We start from the raw sequence: 26601 nt of genomic DNA, 5'->3' as shown, positions 1-26601 counted from the left end.
CCTAAAAGATGATGCTGTGAGAGTGCTACACTCAATATGCCAGCACATTTGGAAAACTCAGCAGTGGCCACCAGACTGGAAAAGGTCAGTTTTCATTCCAATCCTAAAAAAGGGCAATGCCAAAGAATGTTCAGGCTATCGCACAATTGCACTCATTTTACATGCTAGCAAAAGTAATACTCAAAATTCTCCAAGCCAGGCTACCACAGTAAGTATACTGTGAACTTCCAGATGTTCAAGCTGGATTTAGAAAAGGCAGAGGAACCAGAGATCAAATTGCCAACATCTGTTGGATCATGAAAAGCAGGAGAGTTCCAGAAAAACATCTATTGCTTTATTGACTGTGCCAAAGCCTTTGACTGTGTGGATCCCAACAAGCTGTGGAAAATTCTTCAAGAGATGAGAATACCAGACTACTTACCTGCCTCTTCAGAAACCTATATGCAGAGCAAGAAGCAACAGTTAGAACTACACATGGAACAACAGACTGGTTCCAAATCGGGAAAGGAGTACATCAAGGGTGTATATTGTCTCCCTGCTTATTTAACTTATATGCAGAGTACATCATGTGAAATGCCAGGCTGGATGAAATATAAGCTGGAATCAAGATTGCTGGGAGAAATATCAATAACCTCAGATATGCAGATGACAGCACCCTTATGGCAGAAAGTAAAGAGGAACTAAGAAGCCTCTTGATGAAAGTGAAAGGAGAATGAAAAAGTTGGCTTAAAACTCAACATTCAAAAAACTAAGATCATTGTGTCTGGTCGCATCACTCCATGACAAATAGATGGAGAAACAATGGAAACAGATTTTATTTTCTTGGGCTCCAAAATCATTGCAGGTGGTGACTGCAGCCATGAAAGTAAAAGACACTTGCTCCTTGGAAGAAAAGCTATGACCAACCTAGACACCATATTAAAAAGCAGAGACATTACTTTGTCCACAAAGGTCCATCTAGTGAAAGCTATGGTTTTTCCAGTAATCATGTATAGATGTGAGAGTTGGACTACAAAGAAAGCCGAGTGCTGAAGAATTGATGCTTTTGAATTGTGTTGGAGAAGACTCTTGAGAATCCCTTGGACTGCCAGGAGATCTAACCAATCAATCCTAAAGGAAGTCAGTCCTGAATATTCATTGCAAAGACTAATGCTGAAGCTGAAATTCCAATACTTTGGCCACCTGATGCAAAGAGCCGACTCATTTGAAAAGACCCTGATGCTGGGGAAGATTGAAGGCAGGAGGAGAAAGGGACGACAGAGGATGAGATCGTTGGATGGCATCACCGACTCGATGGACATGAGGTTGAGCAAGCTCTGGGGGTTGATGATGGACAGGAAATCCTGGCATGCTGCTGTCCAAGGGGTCGCAAAGGATCAGACATGACTGAGTGACTGATCTGAACTGAACTGGACTCCTATACGACGTATTAGCCTCCGTCCATAGTTCCTTAGGCATTCTATCAGATCTTACCCCTTGAATCTCTTTCTCCTTCCACTGTATAGTCATCAGGGATATGATTTAGGGCATACCTGGATGGACTTGTGGTTGTCCCTACTTTCTTCAGTTTGAGTCTGAATTTGGCAGTAAGCAATTTGTGGTCTGAGCCACAGTCAGGTCCTGGTGGTGGTTTTTGCTGACTATGTAGAGCTTCTCCATCTTCGGGTGCAAAGAATATAATCAATTTGATTTAGATATTGACCATCTGGTGATGTCCGTGTGCAGTCTTTTCTTGTGTTGTTGGAAGAGGGTGTTTGCTATGACCAGTGCCTTCTCTTGGCAAAAGTCTGTTAGCCTTTGCTCTGCTTCATTCTGTACTCCAAGGCCAGACTTGCCTGTTATCCAGGTATTCTTGACTTCCTACTTTTGCATTCCAGTTCCCTATGATAAAAAGGACATATCGTTTTGCTCTGTTCTAGAAGGTCTTGTAGGCCTTCATAGAACTGTTCAACTTCAGCTTCTTCAGCGTTACTGGTCGGGGCATAGACTTGGATTACTGTGATATTGAATGGTTTGCCTTGGAAACGAACAGAGATCATTCTGTTGTTTTTGAGATTGCATCCAAGTACTGCATTTCGGACTCTTGTTGACTATGATGGCTACTCCATTTCTTCTAAGGGATTCCTGCCCACAGTAGTAGATATAATGATCATCTGAGTTAAGTTCACCCATTTCAGCACATTTTGGTACACTGATTCCTAAAATGTCGAGGTTCACTCTTGCCATCTCCTGTTTGACCATTTCCAATATGCCTTGATTCGTGGACCTAACACTCCAGGTTCCTATGCAGTATTTTTCTTAACAGCATCAGACTTTACTTCCATCACCAATCACATCCACAATTGGGTGTTGTTTCTGCTTTGCCTCAGCGTCTTCATTCCTCTTGGAGCTATATCTCCACGGATCTCCAATAGCATATTGGGCACCTACCAACCTGGGGAGTTCATCTTTCAGTGTCCTATCTTTTTGCCTTTTCATACTATTCACTGGGTTCTCAAGGCAAGAATACTGAAGTGGTTTGCTATTCCCTTCTCCAGTGGACCATAGTCTGTCAGAACTTTCCACCATGACCTGTCCATCTTTGGTGGTCCTACATGGCATGACTCGGTTCCATTGAGTCAGACAAGGCTGTGATCCATGTGATCCGTTTGGCTAGTTTAATTTTCTGTGATTGTGGTTTTCATTCTCTCTGCCCTGTGATAGATGAGGATAAGAGGCTTGCAGAACCTTCCTGATGGGATGACTGACTGTGGGATAAATTGAGTCTGGCTCTGGTGGGGGTGCTGTGCTCAATAAATCTTTAATCCAGTTTTCTGCTGATGTGTGGGGCTGTGTTCCTGCCCTGTAGTTTGTGAAAGTTGCTCAGTCCTGTCTGACTCTTTGTGACCCCATAGACAGTCCATGGAGTTCTCCAGGCCAAAATACTGGAGTGGGCAGCCTGTCCCTTCTCCAGGACATCTTCCCAACCCAGGAATCGAACCACGGTCTCTGCACTGCGTGCAGATTCTTTACCAACTGAGCTATCAGGGAAGCCCCCCTGTAATTTGGCTTTGGCTGAGGCCAAACTGTGGTGGGGTTAATGGCGGTGATGACGACCTCTTTCAAAAGGACTTATGCTGGCACACCTTGACTCCCAGGACTGTTGTATTCAGTGCCCCTGACCCCGTGGCAGGCCATTGTCGAGCCATGCTTCCACTGGAGACTTCTGGACACTCACAGGCAAGTCTGGCTCAGTCTCCTCTGTGGGCTCCTTTCTCCTGGGTCCTGGTGGGCACAAGGTTTTGTTCGTGCCCTTGAGAGTCTGTTTCCCTGTCCTGTGGAAGTTCTGTAATCAAATCTCACTGGCCTCCAAAGTCAAATTCCCTGGGGATTCTCAGTCCCTTTGCCAGATCCCCAGGTTGGGAAGTCTGTTGTGGGCCCTGTAACTTTTGCAACAGTGTGAGAACTTCTTTGGTATAATTGTTCTCCAGTCTGTGGGTCCTCTGCTCGGCGGCTCTGTGGTTCAAAAGGACTTATGCTGGCACACCTTGGCTCCCAGAACTGTTGTATTCAGTGCCCCTGACCCCGTGGCAGGCCATTGTCGAGCCATGCTTCCACTGGAGACTTCTGGACACTCACAGGCAAGTCTGGCTCAGTCTCCTCTGTGGGCTCCTTTCTCCTGGGTCCTGGTGGGCACAAGGTTTTGTTCGTGCCCTTGAGAGTCTGTTTCCCTGTCCTGTGGAAGTTCTGTAATCAAATCTCACTGGCCTCCAAAGTCAAATTCCCTGGGGATTCTCAGTCCCTTTGCCAGATCCCCAGGTTGGGAAGTCTGTTGTGGGCCCTGTAACTTTTGCAACAGTGTGAGAACTTCTTTGGTATAATTGTTCTCCAGTCTGTGGGTCCTCTGCTCGGCGGCTCTGTGGTGGGGCTAATGGCGACCTCCTCCAAGAGGACTTTGGCCAGATGCCACAACCCCCAGTCTGCTGCAGCCAGAGCCCTGTCCCCAGGCCAGTGCTGACCCATGCCTCCGCAGGAGAGGCTCAGACACTCTCAGGCAGGTCTGACTCAGTCTTTTGTGGGGGTCACCGTTCCTTTTCCTGGGTCCTGATGCGCACAGGGATTTGTTTGCGCCCTCTGAGCGACTCTGGCAGATATGAGGTTTGATTCTAAATGCAGTTTCGCCCCTCCTGCTGTCCTGTTAGGGCTTCTTCTTTGCCCTGGGACGTGGCGGTATCTTTTTTTGGTGAGATCCAACATTCTCCTGTCAATGGTGGTTCAGCAGCTAGTTGCAATTTTGGTGTTCTCGGAGGAGTAGATGAGCGCAAGTCTTTCTCCTCTGCCTCAGAATCCAGCAGTGGATTCTCACTGTTGCAGAGACACTTCCAAACACTACTGTATTGCTTTAATGATGCTTCTAAATTATAAGAGCTTGCCAGATGTAAAGAGCCCATGTTCCCAACTTATTTTTGATAAACTAAAATGACTTGTGTTGTTGGCATTAACTGTACATTAAAAAATTTGTATAGTTACTACATGCCAGATACTGTGCTGGTAAATACCATTGTTGGTGTTTTTTCTTTTGAGAGATAATTCATAAAAGTCACCGTTTAAAGTATGTCGAATCCAGTGGTTGTTAGTGGTTCATAAATTTGTATAATCAACTTCCAGAAGCTTCTCATTAACTGAGAAAGAAACCTTGTACCCACGAGCAGTCAGTCCTGGTGCTCCCCCACCTGTGGATGCTCCGTTCTGGACGCTCCGTGCAAGGGGGACCCTGGAGCATGTAGCCTTGTGCAGACAGCTTCTTTGCCATCTGTTTTCAAGGTTCATCCACGTTGAGGCATGTACTACTGTATCAGTACTCTGTTCCTTTTTATGGCTGAATGTTGTCCATTGTATGGATGGACCACATTTTGTGTGTTCATTCATGCTGGCAGTTCATCAAAATGTTGGACATAGAGTTACCATGTGACCCAGCAGTTCCATTCCTCGGTGTGCCACTACAAGGGAAGAAGACAACAGTGAACCCATACACATGCTCACACACAACATCCATACCCATACACAACACGGTATAAGAATGTTTATAGAAGCATCCTTCATTGTGGCCAGAAAGTGGAAACAACCCCAGTGTCCATTTATCTTCTTATTTTTGAGGTAAAAGTTCATATTTTCTACATCCAAATCCTTTCCAGATATGATTTGCACACCTGTTTTTCTCATTCTTTGGGTTATCTTTTTACTTTCTTGATGGTGTTCTAAGAGTTTTATAGTTTTAGCTCTTAACATTTTGATCTTGTTTAAATTTTGAGTTAATTTTTGCTTATGATGTAAGTTAGGGATCCAACTTTCAGTGTGAATATCAAATTGTCCAACTCTTTCTGATCCATTGGACTATACAGTCTATGGAATTCTGCAGGCCAGAATACTGGAGTGGGTAGCCTTTCCCTTCTCCAGGGGGTCTTCCTGACCCAGTAATCAACCCGGGGTCTCCTGCACTGCAGGCAGATCCTTTACCAACTGAGCTACCAGGGAATGCCAGTGTGGGATATATTGCCACTGTAAGAATACCAGGTTTTCCAGCCCGTGAACAAGGGAGGCCTTTCCGTATTCAGGTCTCCTCTAACTCACTTCAATGACGTGTTATGGTTTTCAGTGCGCAACTCTTGCTCTTTACCCTTATTCCTAGGTATTTTATTCTCTTTGACACTGTTTGTTATAAGTGAGATTGCTTTCTTAATTTCATTTCTGATTATTTTTTGATAGTTTATACAATTGATTTTGATGATTTATCTTGTGTCTTGCAATGTTGCTAAATTAGTTACTAGCCTTAAAAAGTTTTGTATGTGTGTGTGTGTGATTCCTTAAGATTTTCTACCTATCAGATCATGCCATCTGTGAGAATAGTTATTTCTTTTTTCCAATCTGAATGCCTTTGTTTCTATTTCTTGCCTGTTTTCCCCGACTGGAACTTCTAGTGGAGTTGAAGGGGGGAAAGTAGACATCCATGTCTTCTGTTCTTTGTCTTTCCCGTTGAGTGTGGTATTAGCTCTGTGTTGCTTCAGGATGACCTTTATCACTGTGAGGAAGTTTCCTGTTTTCTGACTTTGTTGACTGTTTTTATCATGAATGGGTATAGGATTTTGCACATACTACTTTTGCACCTATGGAGATGATCACGTGGCCTTGGTCTTCTGTTCTATGATGGTATATCACAGTGAATGATTTTCCCATGTCCTAGGGTAAATCCCAAGCATGAAGTATAAACCCTTTTGTATCTTGCTGGGTTAATTTGCTAATATTTTGCTGAGGATTTTATTTTATTTTTTGGCCACAACACAGGGTGTATGGGATCTTGGCTCCTTGACCAGGGATCAAACCCCTGTCCCCTGCCTTGGAAGCTTGGAGTCTGAACCACTGGACCCAAGGGATGGCCCTTGCTGAGGATTTTATGTCTGTATTCACAAGAGATTTTGGTCTGTTTTCTTGAGCTAGTTTGTCTTGTTTTGCTCTCAGGATAATACTGGTGTCACAGAGGGAGGTGAAAAGTGATATAGGGATTCTGTTTTTTGAAAGTGGTTAGGAAGCATTGTTATTAATTTTTGTTAATTGGTGTTTTTGTTTACAGTTGACAGACTCCAGTAGAGCTGTCTGGTCCTGACTCTGTGCGTGTGTGGGAGGTGTTTTGCTTGCTAGTTCAATCCCTTGACTTGTTATGGTGTATTCAGTCTGTCTTTCTTCTTGAGTTAGTTCTCCTAATGTATATCTTTAATCACATGTAGATATTTAATCCAGGTTACTTAAATGTATTGGCATAAAACTGTTCATAGTATTCATAACCTTGTCCCTCCTTCATTCCTGATTTTAGCAATTAGACTCATCTATTATTTTCTGTCTAGGAAAATGTTCGTTTTGTTGATCTTAAATAACCTACTTTGATTTCATTGATTTTCTTTATTGTTTTCCATATTGTTTTATTTTCTACTGTTATTTCTTGTGCATCAGCATTTCTCAAGTGTGGTTTGGGGTCCCTAAGCCTCCTTAGGGAGGCTTGAAGTGGGCCCTTGAAGTTAGTACAGTTTTCATAGTAATATTAAAACATCAGTTACCTTCTGCTTTCTGGTTTTCTCACAAGTATACCTTGGAGTTTTGCAGACAGAGGTCCCTGACAGGCAAAAGCAGATAGAAGCAGAGATGACAACCCAGCTGTCTTTTAAGTCTGATATTAAAGAGTTTGCAAAATGTAAATCAGTGCCATTCTCTTCACTACTTTTTTATTTTTCAGTTAAAAAAGTATGCCATTTATTTGGTATCTTAAGATGAATTACTAAATCTTTTTATAATTCTCATTTTAAGTTTCTAATTCATGTTAAAAGCTATAATCCACATTTATTTAAAACAAACAAACAAAAACGCTTATGAGTCTTCAATGATATCTAATAGTGTAAAGGGACTCTTGATGGGAAGGTTTTAAAGCTCCTGATATGTATTGTCTTACTTAGTCTTTTAAGACACCCAGTGGTTTACATCTTCCCATTTGTAGTAAACAGAATGAAAAATCTAAATAAATTCATTCAGAATTTTAGTCTTAGAAGCCTAGTTTAAAGCTTAATTTTCCAGAATTTGCCCTTTTGAAATGTTACTACTCTGCCTACTACTACTTCTGCATTATTGTAAATAGATAATTATTTGAATTTTCTTCTTTTTCTACATGATTTCCTGCTGTGGTTTCTTATGATTTAAAACCAGCTAACTGGCCAGTTTTGGATTGGTGCATGCCCTCGGGAGTGTGCGGGGAGAGGCTGGGGCTCTGGTGTCCTCAGGCTGTGATGACTTCTTGGCATTTCCTCAGCAGAAATGGGTTTCCTGGTGTCACTGAGGAATAGGGTCGGTGACGAGAAGACCAGCGTCAGGAAGTCTGCGGTCCAGGTGTGTTTTTCTGGACATTCTTTTCATACCCTCTTTTTGAGCACTAACAGCTTGAAGGTGCAAGAGACTGTTTTAAAAACTATTCTGTCATATTCAGTACTCATATTTCACTTGAGGTTAGTTCACCTTGTCCCTGTTAAATGTAAATTACACAGATGAACTGAAGGATCCTCTGTTCTTAAGTGGCCTGCTGGTTTGCTGGCTTCCTAGGAATCACAATTTTAGATCCTTAATTTGTTTTTTTTGAGTAGGGATTCTTAACCTGGGGACCACAGGTGGATTTGGATCGGGTTCACAAAACTCCTGAAGCGGTTTCTGAGTACATATTCATGTAAAATATATGTCAGAGTTTCTCCAGAGAGGTCTTAAATTTCCTCAGACTCTAAGAGGTGGGGTGTTACTGGGAGGAGGGATGGATCTGTGATCTCAAAAATGAGAGAGTCAGGAACTTGAAGGAATGGCTCTGTCTGCAGTGTGTGCTGACCAGTGCCTGTGTGGCCCCCTGGTGTGACCCACGCACCTTCTAGGTCCTGGTGAACCTCCTGAAACACTGCAACATTGCGGGTCTGCAGGAGGAGCTGAGCATCCTGCAGGACCGCTGCCGGGACGTCGCGGTGTCCGTCCGCAAGCAGGCCCTGCAGTCTCTCACCGAGCTGCTTCTGGTGAGGCCGGCCGTGGCGTGTCTGAGGCACCCTTCTCCATCAGGATAACCCAGCCTAATGACGGCATGCCTGTTAGAAACCCTCCCGAGCCGCTGTGGGCCCAGCAGTATACCAAGAGGAGTCTCTCCACTGCCTGTGCTGGATTGCGTTTCCTGTTAAATATGCATGTATCATGCAGACCAGTGCTGGAAGACGCTAACAGCATACATCTCACACAGAATGTGAAGTTTAAAATCAGTTTGGTTAGGCCAGAGGCCTACATTATTTTTTGTCCATTGAAACCTGTATAGGTGGTATGGCCAAAGGGGCGGATCCACTAATCCTACATACAATTTACTTCTGCCAGCTAGTTAGTTTTTGAAGAATTTTTAAAGTGTCTTTTCTTATTTCACAGTAGAAGGCTTTAAGCAATACCTGCTTTGACTTTCTTCATTAGATCTTTTCTGATTTCTCCTTGAAATAGATATTTTTTCTCTCAATGTTGAATTATTCCAAAAAAGTGCCGCTTTACTACCAGTGATAAGATAAGCACTTTAAGTCTAAAATTTCAGTATGCTCTGCTTTATAGTAAGTGGAGCTTGAACTTGGTTTTCACTTATGTTTGGAACGTTGACGTTTTTCCACTGTTAGGTTTTATCTGTAATTGTGTTAGAACTACTAATAACACATCCTAAAACATGGCTCACAGCTGCCCTGATCTGTGCTCGCACCTTTATGACTTCCTGACTTGGACTTCTCAGGCCCAGCCGCAGTGTGTGCAGATACAGAAGGCCTGGCTGGGGGGCGTGGTCCCAGCCGTGACGGACGACGAGAGCAGCGTGCAGGACAAGGCCCTGGAGTGCCTGGATCGGCTCCTGCTGCAGAGCATCCAGCACCACAGCGAGGGGCGCGATGCGGACGAGGGCCAGGCACTCACCTGGGCGCTGCTGGCACTGCTGGACACGGACAGCCGGAAGCTGGGGTATGCTTTTCCCGGGCGGCTGCATGTCCTCGTGGACAGGCCTTGGTTATCAGTTCCTGGGTTGATACTGGAAAATCAGCTCTCCAAATTGCTTGATATACAAAGACTTAATCTTAGTCTCTTTCTCTTGACCTAGTTCAAATCTTTTAGCTTTTGTGTTGACAGTTTTTGTGAAGTCTTCCTTTGTCTTTTTGAGTGTTCCCCAACTTCAAATTGATGTCTTAATATGTAGGAGAAAGCATTAATGGATTTACTGTATTGACATTAACTTTCCACAGTACTGGTTGTGATAGATGGCTTCCTGATTAGGACACATTAGACTTTTTCTGACATTTTGTTGGGTTGATGACTTAATAACACCACGGTGTTCTTTCCGTTTGATATTTGTTGGGTGTTTGCTGTGTAGGGAGCAAGGCAGTGATCGGTTGGCACCTGCACTGATCAGTGTTAATCTCTACTACAGGAATCTAGCAGCTTGCCTTTGTTTGTGCTCCTTTGACTGTGTTTGCCTTTCTTTTTTTTCTTTACTGTATAAGAAGTACCTCCCTACTTGTTTACATGTGGTTATAGAGGAATTAACATCAATGGAAAGAGTAATAGGTTTAGTATCATAATGTTGTTGTTCAGTCACTAAGTCATGTCTGACTCTTAGCAAACACATGGATAGCAGTGCACAAGGCTTCCCTGTCCTTCACTCTCTCCCAGAGCTTACTCAAACTCATGTCCATTGAGTTGGTGGTGCCATCCAGCCATCTCGTCTTCTGTCATCCCCTTCTCCTCCTGCCTTCAGTCTTTCCCAGCATCAGGGTCTTTTCTAATGAGTCCGCTCTTCACATCAGGTGGCCAAAGTATTGGAGCTTCAGTTTCAGCATCAGTCCTTCCAATGAATCTTCAGGGTTGATTTCCTTTAGGAGTGACTGGTTTGGTCCCCTTGCAGTCCAAGGGACTCTGCAAGAGTCTTCCCCAGCCCCACAGCTCAAAAGCATCAGTTCCTTGGCGCTCAGCCTTCTTTATGGTCCCACTCTCACAATCATACATGACTACGGAGAAACCATAGCTTTGACTATATGGACCTTTGTCAGCAAAATGGTTTCTTTGGTTTTTAATACTCTGTCTAGGTTTATCATAGCTTTCCTTCCAAGGAGCAACGGTCTTTTAATCTCATGGCTGCAGTCACCATTTGCAGTGATTTTGGAGCCCAAGAAAATTAAGTCTGTCACTGCTTCCTCTTTTTCCCCTTCTGTTTACTATGAAGTGATGGGACCAGATGCCATGATCTTAGTTTTTTGAATGTTGAATATCAAGCCAGCTTTTTCACTGTCCTCTTTCACTTTCATCAAGAGGCTCTTTAGTTCCTCTTCATTTTCTGCCATTAGAGTGGTACCATCTACATATCTGAAGTTGTTGATATTTCTCCTGGCAATCTTGATTCCAGCTTGGGATTCATCCAGCCCAACATTTCAATGATGTGCTCTGCGTAGCAGTTAAATAAGCAGGGTGACAATACACAGCCTTGTCGTACTCTTTTTCCCAGTTTTGAACCATTCATTTTTTCCATGTAAGGTCCTAAGTGTTGCTTTTTGACTTGTATACATGTTTCTCAGGAGACTGGTAAGGTGGTCTGGTGTTCCCATCTCTTCAAGAATTTTCCACAGTTTGTTGTGATCCGCACAGTCAAAGACTTTTGCAATGTCAGTGAAACAGAAGTAGATGTTTTTCCTGAATTCCTAGCTTTTTTCTCTGTGATCCAAAAAATGCTGACAATCTGATCTCTGATTCTTCTGCCTTTTCTAAACTCAACTCGTACATCTGTAAGTTCTTGGTTCACGTACTGCTGAAGCCTAGCTTGAAGCATTTTGAGCGTTACCTTGCTAGCATGTGAAGTGAGCACAATTGTGTGGTAGCTTGAACATTCTTTGGTGTTGCCCTTCTCTGGGATTGGAATGAATACTGACCTTTTCCAGTCCTGTGGCCACTGCTGAGTTCTCCAAGCTGACTGGCATAGTGTAGCACTTTCAGAGCATCATCTTTTAGGATTTGAAATAGCTGGAATTTCATCACCTTCACTAGGTTTGTTCGTAGTGATGCTTCCTAAGGCCCAGTTGACTTCGTACTCCAGGTTATCTGGCTCTAGGTAAGTGACCACACCTTCATGGTTGTCCGGATCATTAAGACCTTTTTTGTACAGTTCTTCTGTGTATTCTTGCCACCTTTTTTTAATCTCTTCTGCTTCCATTAGGTGCTTATCATTTCTGCCCTTTATCGTGCCCATCTTTGCAAAAAATATTTCCTTCACATCTCCAGTTTTTTGAAGAGGTCTCTCCCATTCTTTTTTTTCCCTCTCTTTCTCTGTGTTGTTCAATTAAGAAGACTTTCTTAGCTCTCCTTGATATTCTCTGGAACTCTGCATTCAATTGGGTGTATCTTTCCCTTTCTCCTGAGAGGGTAACAGGGGCAGGAAGGCCAGGGGTCTCCAAATCGAGGAAATAGGCTGCAAGTGTCATTTTTTTCTCTCTCTCTTAAGCGGCAGGGAGGAGCTAGTGAGATACATATATATATATATATATTTTTTTTTTTTTTTTTTCCCTTCCTTGTCTGTACAAATTTAAAGAGGTTTCTCTTAAAATACTGTATTGCCATAATGACACCTGGTTCCACCTGAACTTAACTTGTCTCAAATTTTGAGCTAACCAATGCATTTTTCTTATGGAAATGTCTGTCTTAAGCTATGTTAATGTACTATGCATTTACCCCAAACTCTGTCTTCAAGTTGGTTCTGAGTAATGACTCAGAACAGACTTGACAAACCAGTATGTTATACTCAGACATTGTTCCCCTAATCTATGTAAACGAAACTATTTGTATGGTAATCTGCCTCTATACAAGATTCAAGTCAATTGTTTTATGGCCCAGGATGACTTGTCTGGTGCCAAGATTATCCCAAAATACATCTTGTGGATGAAGGGCCTGGTGCCATTCTCTGAGTTTTAAGACATTTTTTCTTTCATACAGACTGCTAGTAACTATATAACATCTGGCTAAAAACTAGCAGGCGGGTATTTTTTCTGCCCCCTTCTGATGTCTATGTCAGAAGCTTTCTCTGTCTCCTTTATACTTTAATAAAACTCTATTACACAAAAGCTCTGAGCGATCAAGCCTTGTTTCTGGCCCCAGATCGAATTCTTCTCCTCCGGAGGCCAAGAATCCTGGCGTGTTTCATGGTTCAGCAACAACCTTTCACTCCCTTGCCTTTCACTTCTGTTCTTTTTGTTCAGTGGGTAAAGAATCCCCTGCAGTGCAGAAGACATGGCCTATTTGGGTGTGATCCCTGAGTCCAGAGACAGCCTTGCTCGGCCTAGGAGCACCCTCCCTCTCCCTTCCAGTGGTTCTCCTCTCCTCAGAGGCGGTGCCTGCTGACTCTAGCACCAGGTGTGGTCTGTCTGCACCTCCTCTTCACATGAATGGAATTACATGGTCTCTGTTCTTTGTGGGTCTGACTCCTTCCACTCAAAGAAGTACCAGGCCCACTCAGGTGGCTGCGTGCAGCTGTATTCCATTCACTTTCATTGTTGCATGTGTGTACCTCACGTTCACGAAGAAGCCACAGTTGATGTACCCTGTCAACTGTTGGCTGATGATGGATCCTTTCCAGTTTTCATTGTGAGGTAGAATGCTGTGAGTATTTCTGGGCGTGTCTTTGGTGCACGTTTCTGTTGCGCATGTCCCTAGGAGCAGTGCTGTTGGGCGTGCGCTTACCCTTCCTTAAGTGACTGCAGACAGTGCTCCAGAGTGGTGGTGCCAGGCTGAGTCCTTGAAGCACGTCTGAGAGCTGCAGTTGCCCCCGTCTTTCTGCTGTCGGTCTTTCTTTTCAGTCGTCTCGGTGGCCAGCACTTCTGTTTCTTGGTGGTCTTAATTTGCACTGCCATGGCGACTGATGCAGCTGAGCCCCCTCATAGGTGGATTAGCATCTAGGTAGTCACACTGTGTATTACCTGCCCAGATAGCCTGCCCTGCTCCCTACTTTTTTAATCAGGCTGTCTGTCTCTCTTTTGCTTGTTCACCCAAAAGCATTTAAACGTGCAGAAACACTGTTGTATACATTATAGATTCCTCTCCCCAAGCCCAACGTTTGCCTCTTTAGTCTCTTAATGGTATTGTCTGATGAGTTCAGTTTGTTAGTGGTTTTCTTTATTGTTTTGCCCGATGTCCGAATCCCGAGCGGGAAGAGAGAAGGCTTCCAAGACAATGCAACTCGCAAAAAAAGGGAAGTTTATTACTGACTCCAGTCAGGGCTCCTGCCGCGCGTCCAACACAGTGGTACGGGGTCAGGGAGCCCTGAGCAGAGGCGGTTACCCAAATTTATAAGGTATGCATAAGCAGTTAGTAGCTGGCTTAAGCGGATTGGTTACATGTTTGCAAAGCAGTTTTATTGGTACAAACTTTTGCGGGCTTTTGTTCAAACTTAGGCGTCCGCGGGCTTTTTAGCTCTCCCTTTGTTTCTTACTGGGCGCATATTGATTGGCTGGCTCCAGGTTACCTGATGGGGGCGGGGAATCCCACAATTTCACAGGAAACCGAAACCCAGGTCGGGGCCGCCTGCCAGCCCCAGCAGCCCCACATTTATAGTTAATGGATTTTTTTAAGAAATCTTTTCCTATAGATGTTATATCAGTTTTTCCTATAGATCTTTTCTGTAGATGTCCTCTAGGTTATGTAAATGTTTTCCCAGATTTCTAGAAGTTTGATTTTTTTTTTCTTTCTTTCCCTTTTATGGTTTTTATCTCCTTTTCTTTCTCTGGCTTAGAGTGGCTTCCTATTGATGGTAGTGTGACTGCAGTCATCTCTGGAGGTGAAAAGAGTTGAGATGAGCTAGACCAGCTTGATGGTGAGCGTCTCCAGGCAGGAAATGGCAGCGCAGAGACCGAGAGGCCTGACCCTCTTGGATCCTAAACGACAGGGCTGCTGGGGGGTTTCTGGCCTGGGAAGCAGAGTTGAGGCCAGCCAGGGCAGGGGAGTGCTACGCATGGAGCATCGCTTTAAATGCCTGCTTTCAGCACTTCTGGTGGTGGAGGGAGTCCCCAGGCTAGGCTGTAGATTGGAGCAGAGGACGTGGAACAGACCTTCTCAGAGTCAGCATTGGCATGATGAGAAGCCCAGGAGTTAGTCCACGGTCAGGCAGTGGACTGCAGTGTAAGGGAGAGGGGCCAGTTCTATTCCGCAGGGGTCACTGTGGTGGCCCTGGGGGTGCGTTGGGTGGGTCTCAGGCTAGTGGTCAGCCGTGCTCCTCAGGAAGCCCAGGTGGTGTTTGCTGAGCCGCATTCTTGTGACCTGAGAGGGTCGATTCTGACTGGGTCCAGTCAGGGGCCCTTTGGGGCCAGCTCAGTGCTGGTGGAGGGCGTGTGGCCACCTCCCAGAGGAGCTGGCCTTGAGCTCGAAACTCCTAAGTTCAGAGGGCACTTCCCATTCTGCTGGCTTCCTGTAGTGAATGCCATGTAATATTCTGTGTGATTCTTGTAGGTGCATTTTAAAATATTTGTCAATTCACTTGGTTTCAGACAGCAATCAGGTTTGGATGTTAGTCATTTGCAGTAAAACTCTAGATAGATTTTTTAGATAAAAGCTAATTTATTAATGCAAACCATTCATTTATATGCATATACTTACTATGTATTGAAAGATTGTTGCTGAACGATTAGACGCGGGATTCTTGGCCTCCGGAGGAGACGAATTCAATCCGGGGCCAGAGACGAGGCTGGATCGCTCAGAGCTTTTGTGTAATAAAGTTTTATTAAAGTATAAAGGAGATAGAGAAAGCTTCTGACATAGGCATCAGAAGGGGGCAAAAGAATAACCCTTTTGCTAGTGTTAGCAATGGAGTTATATACTCTCCAATGAATCCAAAGAATGTCTGGAGGTTGCAAAGACCTCACCAGACCCACTCCCATATTTACATTTTAAGATAACAGAGTTGGCTAGAAGGTTTAATCCAAAGATTGTCCTCAGGCAGGATACATCCTTGTAAAGACCAGACCTACTCCCATAATTTATGTTTTAAGATAACAGAATTAGCCAGAGACTGTCCTCAGGCAGGATACATTATTGTTATATAATCCTAAGGAATGTAGAGGAAAAAAAAGTAAAAAAAGTTTGTCCTTTCTTCCTCCTTGAATATTCCATACTTCTCTCTCCTTGGGGACCCCTAGACTTCTTATCAGTCTGCCTAGGAACTGACTCTCTCAGTATGGGTGTGTTTATTTTCTTGTAGTCACCTTCTGCACACTTTGAGAATTCTTTCGTTTAATGAAAAAGTTTTGCTAATCTGAGTGTGTGTGTGTGTGTGTGTGTGTGTGTGTGTGTGTGTTCCTAGCAGTAGAAGAAATTACTTGGGGAAGGAATGTATTTGTTTTTCCACTTAAATACAAAATGTTACATTTGTCTCATTAGTCATATGATGTCATTCACTTCTATGGGAAAAAAGCATATAAGAAATGGTCTAAAAATAGCAGTGACATCACACAGACACTTCAATACATCAGAAGAATTTTTTGGTTTCTTTTAGAAAAGTTTGAAATGGGTAATTTTGAATGGTTTTGACAGGTCATAGCAAAGTTGAGCTCCTTTAATACTGTCGTATTTCACCTCTGGGATGTCATTTCTATCTAGTCCTTCCATTGAAAAAGGATATTGTCTACATGTTTTGTCACTAAAACCTCATAAGCTCTAGATGTACCTCTTATTGGCATCCTACTGCATATGGTACACGTTTTAGAGGGTCTCCAGTGTATTCTGAAACTTTTGCTTTCAAAGTAAAAACTTACAGGAGGAGTGGGTCAGCACGCCGTGTTCGGTGTTGTAGCGTTTGGAGGGCACCTCTGTTGGTGTCGGATGTGCCCCTGGGCGGGCGCCCCGTGTGGCCACTGCACCGGAGGAGGGCTGCCGCAGAAGCCCGCACCCTGGGCGGAGGGGCGGTCCGAGGCCTGTGCACTCACAGTTACAGTCCTGCTTTCCGTCTCTTTTCCAGCTGCTATTTAAACAAGGCTTTTCATATCTGGTCCCGGAAAGATAGATTCTCCCCGACTTTTGTAAACAACGTGCTCTCCCACACGGAAAAGGAGCACTCTGCGCCCGCCTGGATGCTGCTTGCCAAGGTGGCTGGTGCGTCGCCCGCCCTGGACTACTCCACCGTCATCGAGGCCTGGGAGAGGATGAGCAGGTTTGCATGCTTATCATGGAGCTACCTCCAGACACAAGGGAGTCCTGGACACAGGGCTTGTATCTTGAGAAAATGGGCCCTCTCATAGCTGTTTGTGTACATGGATCTTTTCTTTAAATTCTGGTGTAAAAACCAAGAGGGAAAATGGAATCACTGCTAAGCTTTGATTGTCCGAGTACGGGAAGTGCCATTGCGTTCCCCAGCTTGGCTTGTGGGCCGGGCTGCCCTCCTCCCTCCAGTACTAGAATCTGGAAGAAAAGCACTGCGTCGACAGCAGCGCATCCTGGGCTTCTGCCCTGATGCTTCCCCTGCCCTCTCGCCAGCCAGCAGAACCCCAGTGAGGACACCTTGGGGCACATCCTGTGTGTCATTCGACATATCGCTAAGCATCTTCCTCAGAGCACCCGGGACAGGGTGGCAGGTGAGTGTCTACCAGAGAATTGTGAAAAGGCTCGCCTCTCACTTTATTGTGAGAGTTAAAAACCTGGAGGGAATTGACTCTTTTTAGATGTTCTCAAGAAAAAGCTGAATGGATTCTGCTGGTCGACAATGTTGATCACTCCAGCTGTTGACACTTTACAAAGCCTGTGCCGGGTAACTGCAGAGACACCAGCGGAGGAGCAGGTACACTACAGACTCATGGGCATGACTGTCGTTTGTCTATATGGAGACAGAACACTCATTCTGCCTTTAGGCTGGGGGTGTGTTCTCCACGGCGAGCCTAGAAGGGCAGTTAGGTCTTTAAGGAAGCACCCATCTGACAAGCAGTTGACATTCCTCAAGAAGATTTTGGCTGCTGAAGACACAGCACCCTTAGGAGGTCATCTCCTTGGTTCTGGGCACCACTGTCTTCTAGGAAGCATGCACCCTGGGTACTTAAGTCAGTCGGTCGTGTCCGACTCTTTGCGACCACATGGACTGCAGCACGCCAGGCTTCCCTGACCTTCACCAACTCCCAGAGCTTGCTCAAACTCATGTCCATTTAGTGGGTGATGCCATCCAACTGTTGATCCTCTGTCGTCCCTTCTCCTCCCACCTTCAATCTTTCCCAGCATCAGGGTCTTTTCAAATGAGTCAGCTCTTCACATCAGCTGCACAAAGTATTAGAGTTTCAACTTTAGCATCTGTCCTTCCAGTGAATCTTCAGGGCTGATTTCCTTTAGGATTGACTGGTTTGATCTCCTTGCAGTCCAAGGGATTCTCAAGAGTCTTCTACAACACCACAGTTCAAAAGCATCAGTTCTTTGGCTCTCAGCTTTCTTTATGGTCCAACTCTCACATCCCAACATGACTTCTGGAAAAACCATAGCTTTGACTAGATGGACCTTTGTTGGCAAAATAATGTCTCTGCTCTTTAATAGTCTGTCTAGCTTCATCATAGCTTTTTTCCCAAGGAGTAAGTGTCTTTTAATTCATGACTGCAGTCACCATCTGCAGCGATTTTGGAGCCCAAGAAAGTAAAGTCAATTACTGTTGCCATTTTTTCCCTGTCTGTTTGCCATGAAGTGATGGGACCAAATGCCATGATCTTAGTTTTTTGAATGTTGAGTTTTAAGCCACTTTTTTCACTCTCTTTCACCTTCATCAAGAGGCTCTTTAGATCTTTACTTTCTGCCATAAGGATGTTGTCATCTGCATATCTGAGGTTATTGATATGTCTCCTGGCAGTCTTGATTCCAGCTTGTGCTTCATACTGCCCAGCATTTCGCATGATGTACTCTGCATGTAAATTAAATAAGCCGGGTGGCAATATACAGCCTTGGCATACTCCTTTACCAATTTGGAACCAGTCTGTTGTTCCATGTCCGGTTCTAACTGTTGCCTAGTGACCTGTATACAGGTTTCTCAAGAGACAGGTCAGGCATCTGGTAGCCCCATCACTTTAAGAGTTTTCCACAGTTTGTTGTGATCCACACAGTCAAAGGCTTTAGAGTAATCAATAAAGCATGAGTGAGTAAAGTCGCTCAGTCGTGTCCTACTCTTTGCAACCCTGTGAACTGTAGCCTACCAGCCTGCTCTGTCCATGGGATTCTCCAGGCAAGAATACTGGAGTAGGTTGCCATTTCCTTCTCCAGTAAGCATAAGTAGATGTTTTTCTTGAACTCTCTTGCTTCTTCTATGATTCAAGTGAAGTGAAGTGAAGTCGCTCAGTTGGGTCCGACTCTTTGCGACCCCATGGACTGTAGCCTACCAGGATCCTCAGTCTATGGGATTTTCCAGGCAAGAATACTGGAGTGGGTAGCCATTCCCTCTGCAGGTGATCTCCCTAACCCTAACCCAGGGGCCATACCCGGGTCTCCCGGTTTCAGGGAGATGCTTTAGCGTCTGAGCCACCAGGGGTGCTCAGGTCGCACTTCCAAGCAGTTTGACCATAATGAGGCCTGCAGGACGGGGGTTGTGAATGATGAGTTTAGAAGCCAAAAGTTAGATAATTGCCGAAATACTGAGTTGGCCAGAAAGTTTGCTCTTGTTTTTCTGTAACATCTTATGGAAAAACCCAAATGAACTTTATGGCCAACTCAATATATTTACATTTCCTAGAATAAAAACATTGCTTCATCTGAGCTACCTGCCACCTTCCTATGTTTCCTTTTCTTGTATAAGTTCTTTTTAAAAAGTCCTTCCCTCTTAAGTTAACATGTATAGTAAGACAGCATAGTGTAACTTTTTTGCTTAGGGTCTGAGCAGGTTGAAATTTACTTAATTAAAAAAGCCCAGTTCTTTCTGTGTCTGGGATTTTCCTTACTAAACTTTTTGGCACTTGGTGAATGGGATACTTGTTTTCTTTGATTTTCTAACCACTTATTTCCGATCCAAGAAAGTATGTGAAAACCTTTTAAATAAGAAACGTTCCCTAAGTAGGGAGCATATGTGAATAGCAGAAAACAGATAAAAACAAAACAAAAAGCTGATAATGAGGGAAGAGTGCCGTGGGGAAGGCGGGAGTTTGTGGCCAGGGCCGAGGGTGCCATCCTGCTCGTGTCTGAGGCGCATTGCTTGTTGGTGCGGAGCCAGGCCTGTGGCTTGGACCCCAGGTCCCTAGCCCTGGCTGGAGGAGGGTCTGCGCTGGGGGGAGCTGGGCCGAGAGGGTGCACTGTCTGCCCACCACGGATCCCGGTGCTCAGAACAGTAAGCTCTGTCCTTGTTTGTCTGTGAGGAAGGCTGAGTTCTCTTCTCACGCAGAAACGAGACTGGAAGAGTGTGGAGCTCACTGCTGTGTTAGGAGAAGGCAGCGTTTTGGCTCTGCCCCCACAGCATGGTGGACAGGGGGCTGAGGCCCGAAATGTCCCAAAAGCTGGGGGTGAGTTTCATCCAGGTGACCAGAGACATAGCTCTGGTCTTTTCTTTCTATAAATGAACATGCTCTGTTTTATGGAGAAAAACAGGTACCCGAGACACGACCACCGAGCCGTAGGCTGGGGCTGTGGGCGTCGCTGCTCTGTCGGCCGTGCGCTGACGGCGCTGTGGAGCCGCAGTCAGCACTGGCGCAGGCGTGGACGCTGTGAGTGGCTCCGGGGTCTGCAGCAGAGGTGCGGTACTGCTGTCTGCGCAGGTCGAGCCTGAGACCAGTACCCCGTCCTCTGTCTCAGGACAGCCTGCAGAGCAGGGTGGGTGAGACCGGGTGAGCGGCAGCGAGGGGTCAGAGCAGGCTAGCCGGGGTGACTGAGGGGCCTGACCTGCGCAGCTGCAGGAGGAGGCACGTGGCAGCAGTTGGCCTGTCTCCGTGCACACACGACCGAAGACCCAGACGACAGTCAGATTGACTTGGTGTCACTTAGGACCTGTTTGGACCAGTAGGTGGAAGTTGCAAGGAGACAGATTTTGGGAAACAAGAAAAAGCATTCTGAGGTCTGCCTGGACGGGACAGACTCGCCTCGACACAGCCCTGGTTGGCGGGAGTGCTCAGGGCGGAGCTGGAGGCAGGGCGGAAGTGCCTGTCGGGGGACAGCCCAAGGCAGATGGGTGGGCGGGCTGACCAGTCGCACAGCCTCTGAAGTCTTCCTCTCACTAGCAGCCGGGGGCCTGGGGACCCAGACGACTGGGACAGAGCACGTTCATTCCTGAAGCTCCAGGTTGTGCTGTTGATCTGTAAAGCGCAGCAGGAGCGTGCACACATTTTAGGCAAGTCAGCCGCAGACGTCTGGGTTGTGATGGTGGTTTGCCAGCAGTCTGGCAAATTTGAGTACTGTCTTGTGGTTGAGCTGCTGGGCACTACCTGGGGTGATGGTCAGACTGCCCGTTCTTAAGGCCTCTGCCCCACAGTGGGGGAGACCCAGCTGTTAACAGTTAATTCCATGGTAGAGTAAGTCCTGAAACAGAAGTGAGTGTCCTTCTGATTTTTTATTGTTAGTGTATAGGAGTGCAAGGGATTTGTATATTAATTTTGTATTCTGCGACTTTACTGTGTTCATTGATTAGCGCTAGTTAATTTTGTGGTGGCAGCTTTAGGGTTTTTTTATGTAAAGAATCATATCATCTGCAAACATTTACTTCTTTTCCAATCTGGATTCCTTTTATTTCTTCTTCTTCTTCTTCTTCTTCTTTTTCTTTTTTCTGATTGCTGTACTAGGACTTCCAAAAGTATGTTGAATAATAGTGGCAGAGTGGGCACCCTTGTCTTGTTCCTGATTTTAGATGAAATGCTTTGTTTTTCATCATTCAGAATAGTATTTTCTGTGGGTTTATCATATCTGGCCTTTATTATGTTGATGTATGTTCCTTCTGTGCTTACTTTCGGGCTTCCCTTGTAGCTCAGTTGGTAAATTAGGAGACCCAAGTTTGATTCCTGGGTTGGGAAGATCCCCTCGAGAAGGAAACAGCAACCCATTTCAGTATTCTGGCCTGGAGAATCCCATGGACAGAGGAGCCTGGTGGGCTACAGTCCTTGGGATCTCAAGAGTCAGACACAAATGAGCGACTAAACAACCACCACCATGCCTGTTTTCTGGAGAAAATTTTTATCATAAATGTGTGGTGAATTTTGCCAACAGCTTTCTCTAAATCTGTTGAGATGATGATATGGTTTTTATCTTCAAATCTGTTAATATCATGTATCACATTGATTGATTCGCATGTATTAAAGAATTCTTGAGTCCCTGGGATAAAGTCCACTTGATCATGATATATGATCCTTTTAATGTTTTGTTGGATTCTGTTAGCTAGAATTTTGTTGAGGATTTTTGCATCTATGTTCATTAGTGATACTGGCCTGTAACTTCATTTTTTTGTGGTATCTTTGTCTGGTTTTGATGTCATAGAGTGAGTTTGGGAGTTTTCCTTTCTCTGCAGTTTTCTGGAAGAGTTTGAGCAGGATAGGTGCTAGCTCTTCTCTAAACTTTTGGTAGAATTCACCTGTGAAGCCATCTGGTCCTGGTCTTTTATTTATTGGAAGATTTTTATTTATTACAGTTTTGATTTCCATGTTTGTGATTGGTCTGTTCATATTTTCTATTTCTTTCTGGTTCCATTTTGGAAGGTTATGCTTTTCTAAGAGTTTGCCCATTTCTTTCAGATTTTCCATTTTATTGGCATGTAGTTGCTCATAGTAGTCTCTTATGATCTTTTGTATTTCTCTGTTTTCTGTTGTATTTGTGTTGTCAGAGCCCAAAGGTGGTGCTCTGTGACCACCTTGAGGGGTGGGGTGGAAAGGGAGGTGCGGGGCGGTCTAAGAGGGAAGGGGATGTATGTGTGCCTGTGGCTGATTCATGTGAATACATGGCACAAACCAGCACAGTACTGTAATTGTCGTCCAATTAAAAATAATATAAAGATAAAAAGATAACGACTGTCCGACAGTGTGGTGGCCCATCACGGTGTGGAGCCGCTCAGCTCAGCCTGGGTGTCTAGTGATGATCCAGGTCACAGGGAGCAGCTGAGACCCTCTGCAGCCTGTTGTGTGCGGTGAGGTGCGTGGGCTGGAGATGGGACCCCCGGAAGTCACTTTCACTAACCAGAGACTCTGAAAACGTGCCTCTAATGAATACATTCCAGGAGGATAACAACTTTTTTTCTTAGTCTGTTTATTTAAAATACACTCTTTAGTACAGCAGTTAATTCAGCATCTACATATGCCAGAAGAATTGCAGTGTGTTTGTTATTAGAGGAGCACTGCTGTTACAGATCTCTTAGAGCTCTAGACCTTCCTGAGTAGACGTCTTTCCCTTTTATAGATCAAATGTAGACAGAAAGACTTTACATATACAAAAGACTTTTATATATAAAATATGTACATATATATATACAAAATATAGTAGGTAGAGTGTATTGGAAAGAGCATACATAAAGTGTTCTTTGTGAATTCCACTTAACCAGTTTGTATTGCTGGGTTGCCAAAAGAAAGAGCAAAGATGCAAAAACATGATGGCTAGGATTTTTTGTGGCTTCCAGTTTATGCATTTGGAGGCCACAGTGTTTCTTCGGAGCGAGTTGTGTGCCATGGGCAGTCTGCTGAGTGCATGGCGCCCCTCAGAGGTGACCTTGACTTGCTACAGGAGTTACTGGCACAGGCGTCTGGGGACGTGCTTGCCACCTGCGTGCGCCACCTTTCCAACATCATCCTGAAGGAGGACGGGCCAGGCCGGATGAGAGAAGACCTGATGGTGAGTGGCTGCCATCTCACCGTCCTCCTCCTCCCGTGCTGGCAGGGTTTTGAATGCCTTTGTGGTACGTGTTTCTAACACCGTGAACAGGAGAAGGATGTTCCTAGCCTCGTGCTTACTCTTCTTTTCTAGACTTTTTTACTGGTGACCTATTCATTTTCTTCTCACTTACTCCCTGGGGGAAATGTTGGCAAATGCTTCTCCCAGTTGGATCCTGTGGGATTCCTGATCCAATAGGGAGAACACAGTGTGTGTTGTGAGCTCAGAAGTAACAGGTGAGAAGAGAGTGAAGTGTTTGTACTCTTGCTGCTTTGGGCTTGAGTTTGATGTTTTCTAAAATTGTCTACTGTGTCTGCTAAGTGGTTTGACCATCAGACTAGAGAACAGTTCCCAGGTCGCATGTGAAACAAGAAGAGGTGTTTGAAAGCTGGAGAAATCTCTGCCCTGGGAGCAGCAGGACTGTGTGACATGCATCTGCTTTAGAGATCGTGTCTTGGAGAGGTGACTTTGGGTCTTTGCACACGGGGCCCACTTTCTCATCCGAGTGGCTGGCTGTCAGCAAAACATCGGTGATTCTGATTCTGGCATCTGACACCATCCAGTAAGGGCCTTTTAGGCTAGGCCATCACTTAGCTGAAACTGGCCATTTTCCTCATCTGTTTGTTCAGTTCCTGTTCCCCCCTGTTCAGTTCAGTTCCCCCTCGCACTTGAAACTGGGGATAATGGCTCTGTTTGGATATTTTGGAGGAGACCCTTTGTCCTGAGACATCGATAACACTCCCAGTTCAGTAATTAGAATTATCCTAATCAATAGGAACCCTGGTGTTTTGTGTCAAGAGGCCTCAATTTGTAGAGTGGCTTCTCTGGGCTTCTCTGGAGGGTCTTTCTCTGTTGATGGGTCTGGGATTCCCTACCCAGTCTAAGAAAAATGCATAATATGACCAGGGAGTTTTCCTTAGTAAGACTTTTTTTTCTGTTCAATATGTCACCAAAATCTACCCTTCAGTTAAAATATATGGAGAAGTTTCCCATATATATATATATATATATATATATATATATATATATATTGTTTACTTCACTCTTATTTAAATATAATTCAAATATTCCTTCAGTCCACTGATATAGTATGTTCAGGTCTCTCTAAGCACACATATCATTATTAGCTTTCTTACTCTGAAAAGTCTTTATTTAACATTTTACTCTTTAGTTAATATCACCCTTGTATTTTTATGATTGAATAATTAAAACAGTGTTGCTTAACTATCAAGCTGAACATCCTCAATAAAGACACAGTAATGGTTCCTTGAGGTTTTAATGAGTAGGACTCTTTACTAGTAAGCTAACCAGGAGGAGATTTGGAAGTGCATTTAAAGTATGTAGCAGGCTCTATGTCCTCTTGTCCTGCACAACCTTTCTGAGGAGGCAGAGCACCGTCCCAGGGCGCAGGGCGATGCATCAGAGATGATGCAAACAGGAAAGGATTCGGTCCCGTAGACGCATGGTGCTAGTGTGGTAAACTTTGGCAACATTCATGATTTTTAGCATACTTTTGTGTAGTTGTTAAACATACTTGTTGTCTACATTAACATGAAAGGATGCCTGATGTTGAAATTTAGAATTGAGACCTTCAACCTAGTGTGATTGGTAAGTGTGGGAGAAACGCAAGCATGAAGCCCTGTGACCATAAAAATACTTTGAAAAGAAAGTCATCCAGAAAAACAAGGATGGCATCTTGTGGGTGGCGGGGTTGTGAGTCGGGTGTTCCATGTTCCCATTTATTCAGAAGCACCGAGGTCAACCCTGTTACCACAGTGTACCTGCTAGCCAGTGCCCCTTTGACTTGCAGGAGTATCTGGAGTTCGGTTTCCTCTGCTGTACTCTTACTGAAGAACCAATTCTCTTTGTAGGTGAAGTATGTTTTCACCTTAGGAGACGTTGCCCAGCTCTGTCCAGCCCGAGTGGACCAGAGGACCACCCTCCTGATCCTGTCTATCCTGGCCGCGTCTCCCGGCAGAGAGCCTCGTAAGGCCCTTGACATGTCCCATGCCCGCTGCCCAGGGCTGACCTCGCCCTGAGCAGTGCAGTAAGCCCCCCCACCCCCCGCCTCCCCAGGGCCGGCCTTGCCCTGGCGGTGCAGTGAGCCCCCCTCCCCTCCCTCCCCAGGGCCCCAGGCACCCCCAGGCAGCAGTGCAGCCCTGGCCTCCCAGCCGCTCTCCCAGGTCCAGGGCGTGGTCATGCCCTCGGTGATCAGAGCGCACGCCGTCATCACCCTGGGTGAGTGGGGAGCACGGGCAGCCTCGCATGTGCTATGGGTCTTCAGTAAGCCAGTGATCTGAGCCCTCCTGTGGGTCACCGTCAGTACACTGGGGTTCCCATGGTGCTTTTACACTCACAGTCTGTCCATCAGAGTTTTCAAAAATCTCAGAACTAAATAAGAGCAAAGTATTCTCCAGGCCAAAAAAAAAGTGCAGACACAAAACTCAGCTACATCCTTTCCTCTCCTAAATATGAACGAGAAGTGAAGTAAAGGAAACAATCGTGTGTTTACCTAGCAGGTTCATTATTAAACTTTTTACTTATATTGACTATTTGTATAATCAGAAGTGTCTTCAGTTACGTTTTACTGGTCATTTTCCAGGTAAGTTGAAAACTCCAAAATTCAATTTTTGATGTTAGACGAAGGCGTTTGTAACTGCCGTAGAGGAGCATCTCAGCGTGTCTATCTCATCTAACCTGCGGGTGGGGAGTATATGTATTTTGAGCTTCTTAATTTAGTATGGGTCTGTCTGCCTTTGGCTTCTTTGTTTGTGATTGTTGATGTGATGTTTTAGCTGTAACTAAATAAAATCCCTAGCAAGGTCTGGCTGGAGAGCCTGTGAGGCGGGAAATGAGAGCAGAGTTGGGGTCTGTCTCGGGGACAGGGAAGCTGTGCTTACAACACGAGGATCTTGCAAAGCAGAGCGTCCCCGTCCTGGTGCGGGAGCTGGAGGTGGGCATAGACGGGAACGTCCTCAACAACGTCGTCATCGTCCTGTGTGACCTCTGCGTCCGCTACACGGCCCTGGTGGACAAGTACGTCCCCACCATCTGCACGTGTCTGAAGGACCCTAACCCATTCGTCCGGAAGCAGGCGCTGCTCCTGCTCACGGGCCTCCTGCAGGTGTGCGTCAGGGCTGGCCCGCTGGCCGCGGCCCCTCTGGGGGGGCAGGGGGGGCGGGTCTGAGCAGCGGAATTAAGTGAGCGTCCTCCTTCTCT

The 26601-nt window shown here is 45.2% G+C and overlaps 1 protein-coding gene across 3 annotated transcripts in view; it reads left to right on the top strand.

The window, feature by feature from the left end:
* The window catches only part of NCAPD3 (non-SMC condensin II complex subunit D3), a 57076-nt gene that overhangs the window by 14545 nt on the left and 15930 nt on the right, over positions 1-26601 (top strand). For 2 of the 3 annotated variants that reach the window (XM_020907984.2, XM_070472889.1), the window contains exons 14-23: positions 7832-7908; positions 8436-8570; positions 9311-9531; positions 16553-16744; positions 17068-17165; positions 17253-17368; positions 23236-23343; positions 25254-25368; positions 25510-25620; positions 26268-26506. In XM_020907984.2, coding sequence (XP_020763643.2) covers positions 7832-7908; positions 8436-8570; positions 9311-9531; positions 16553-16744; positions 17068-17165; positions 17253-17368; positions 23236-23343; positions 25254-25368; positions 25510-25620; positions 26268-26506 — 1412 coding nt within the window. The remainder of the gene's footprint in view (positions 1-7831; positions 7909-8435; positions 8571-9310; positions 9532-16552; positions 16745-17067; positions 17166-17252; positions 17369-23235; positions 23344-25253; positions 25369-25509; positions 25621-26267; positions 26507-26601) is intronic. The other variant, XM_020907985.2, reaches the window with a different exon arrangement.

This window comes from Odocoileus virginianus, chromosome 10 (assembly GCF_023699985.2).
Source record: "Odocoileus virginianus isolate 20LAN1187 ecotype Illinois chromosome 10, Ovbor_1.2, whole genome shotgun sequence".
Taxonomy (NCBI): domain Eukaryota; kingdom Metazoa; phylum Chordata; class Mammalia; order Artiodactyla; family Cervidae; genus Odocoileus; species Odocoileus virginianus.
Note: the sequence above shows the minus strand (reverse complement) of the source record. Positions and strands in the feature narration are given on the sequence as shown.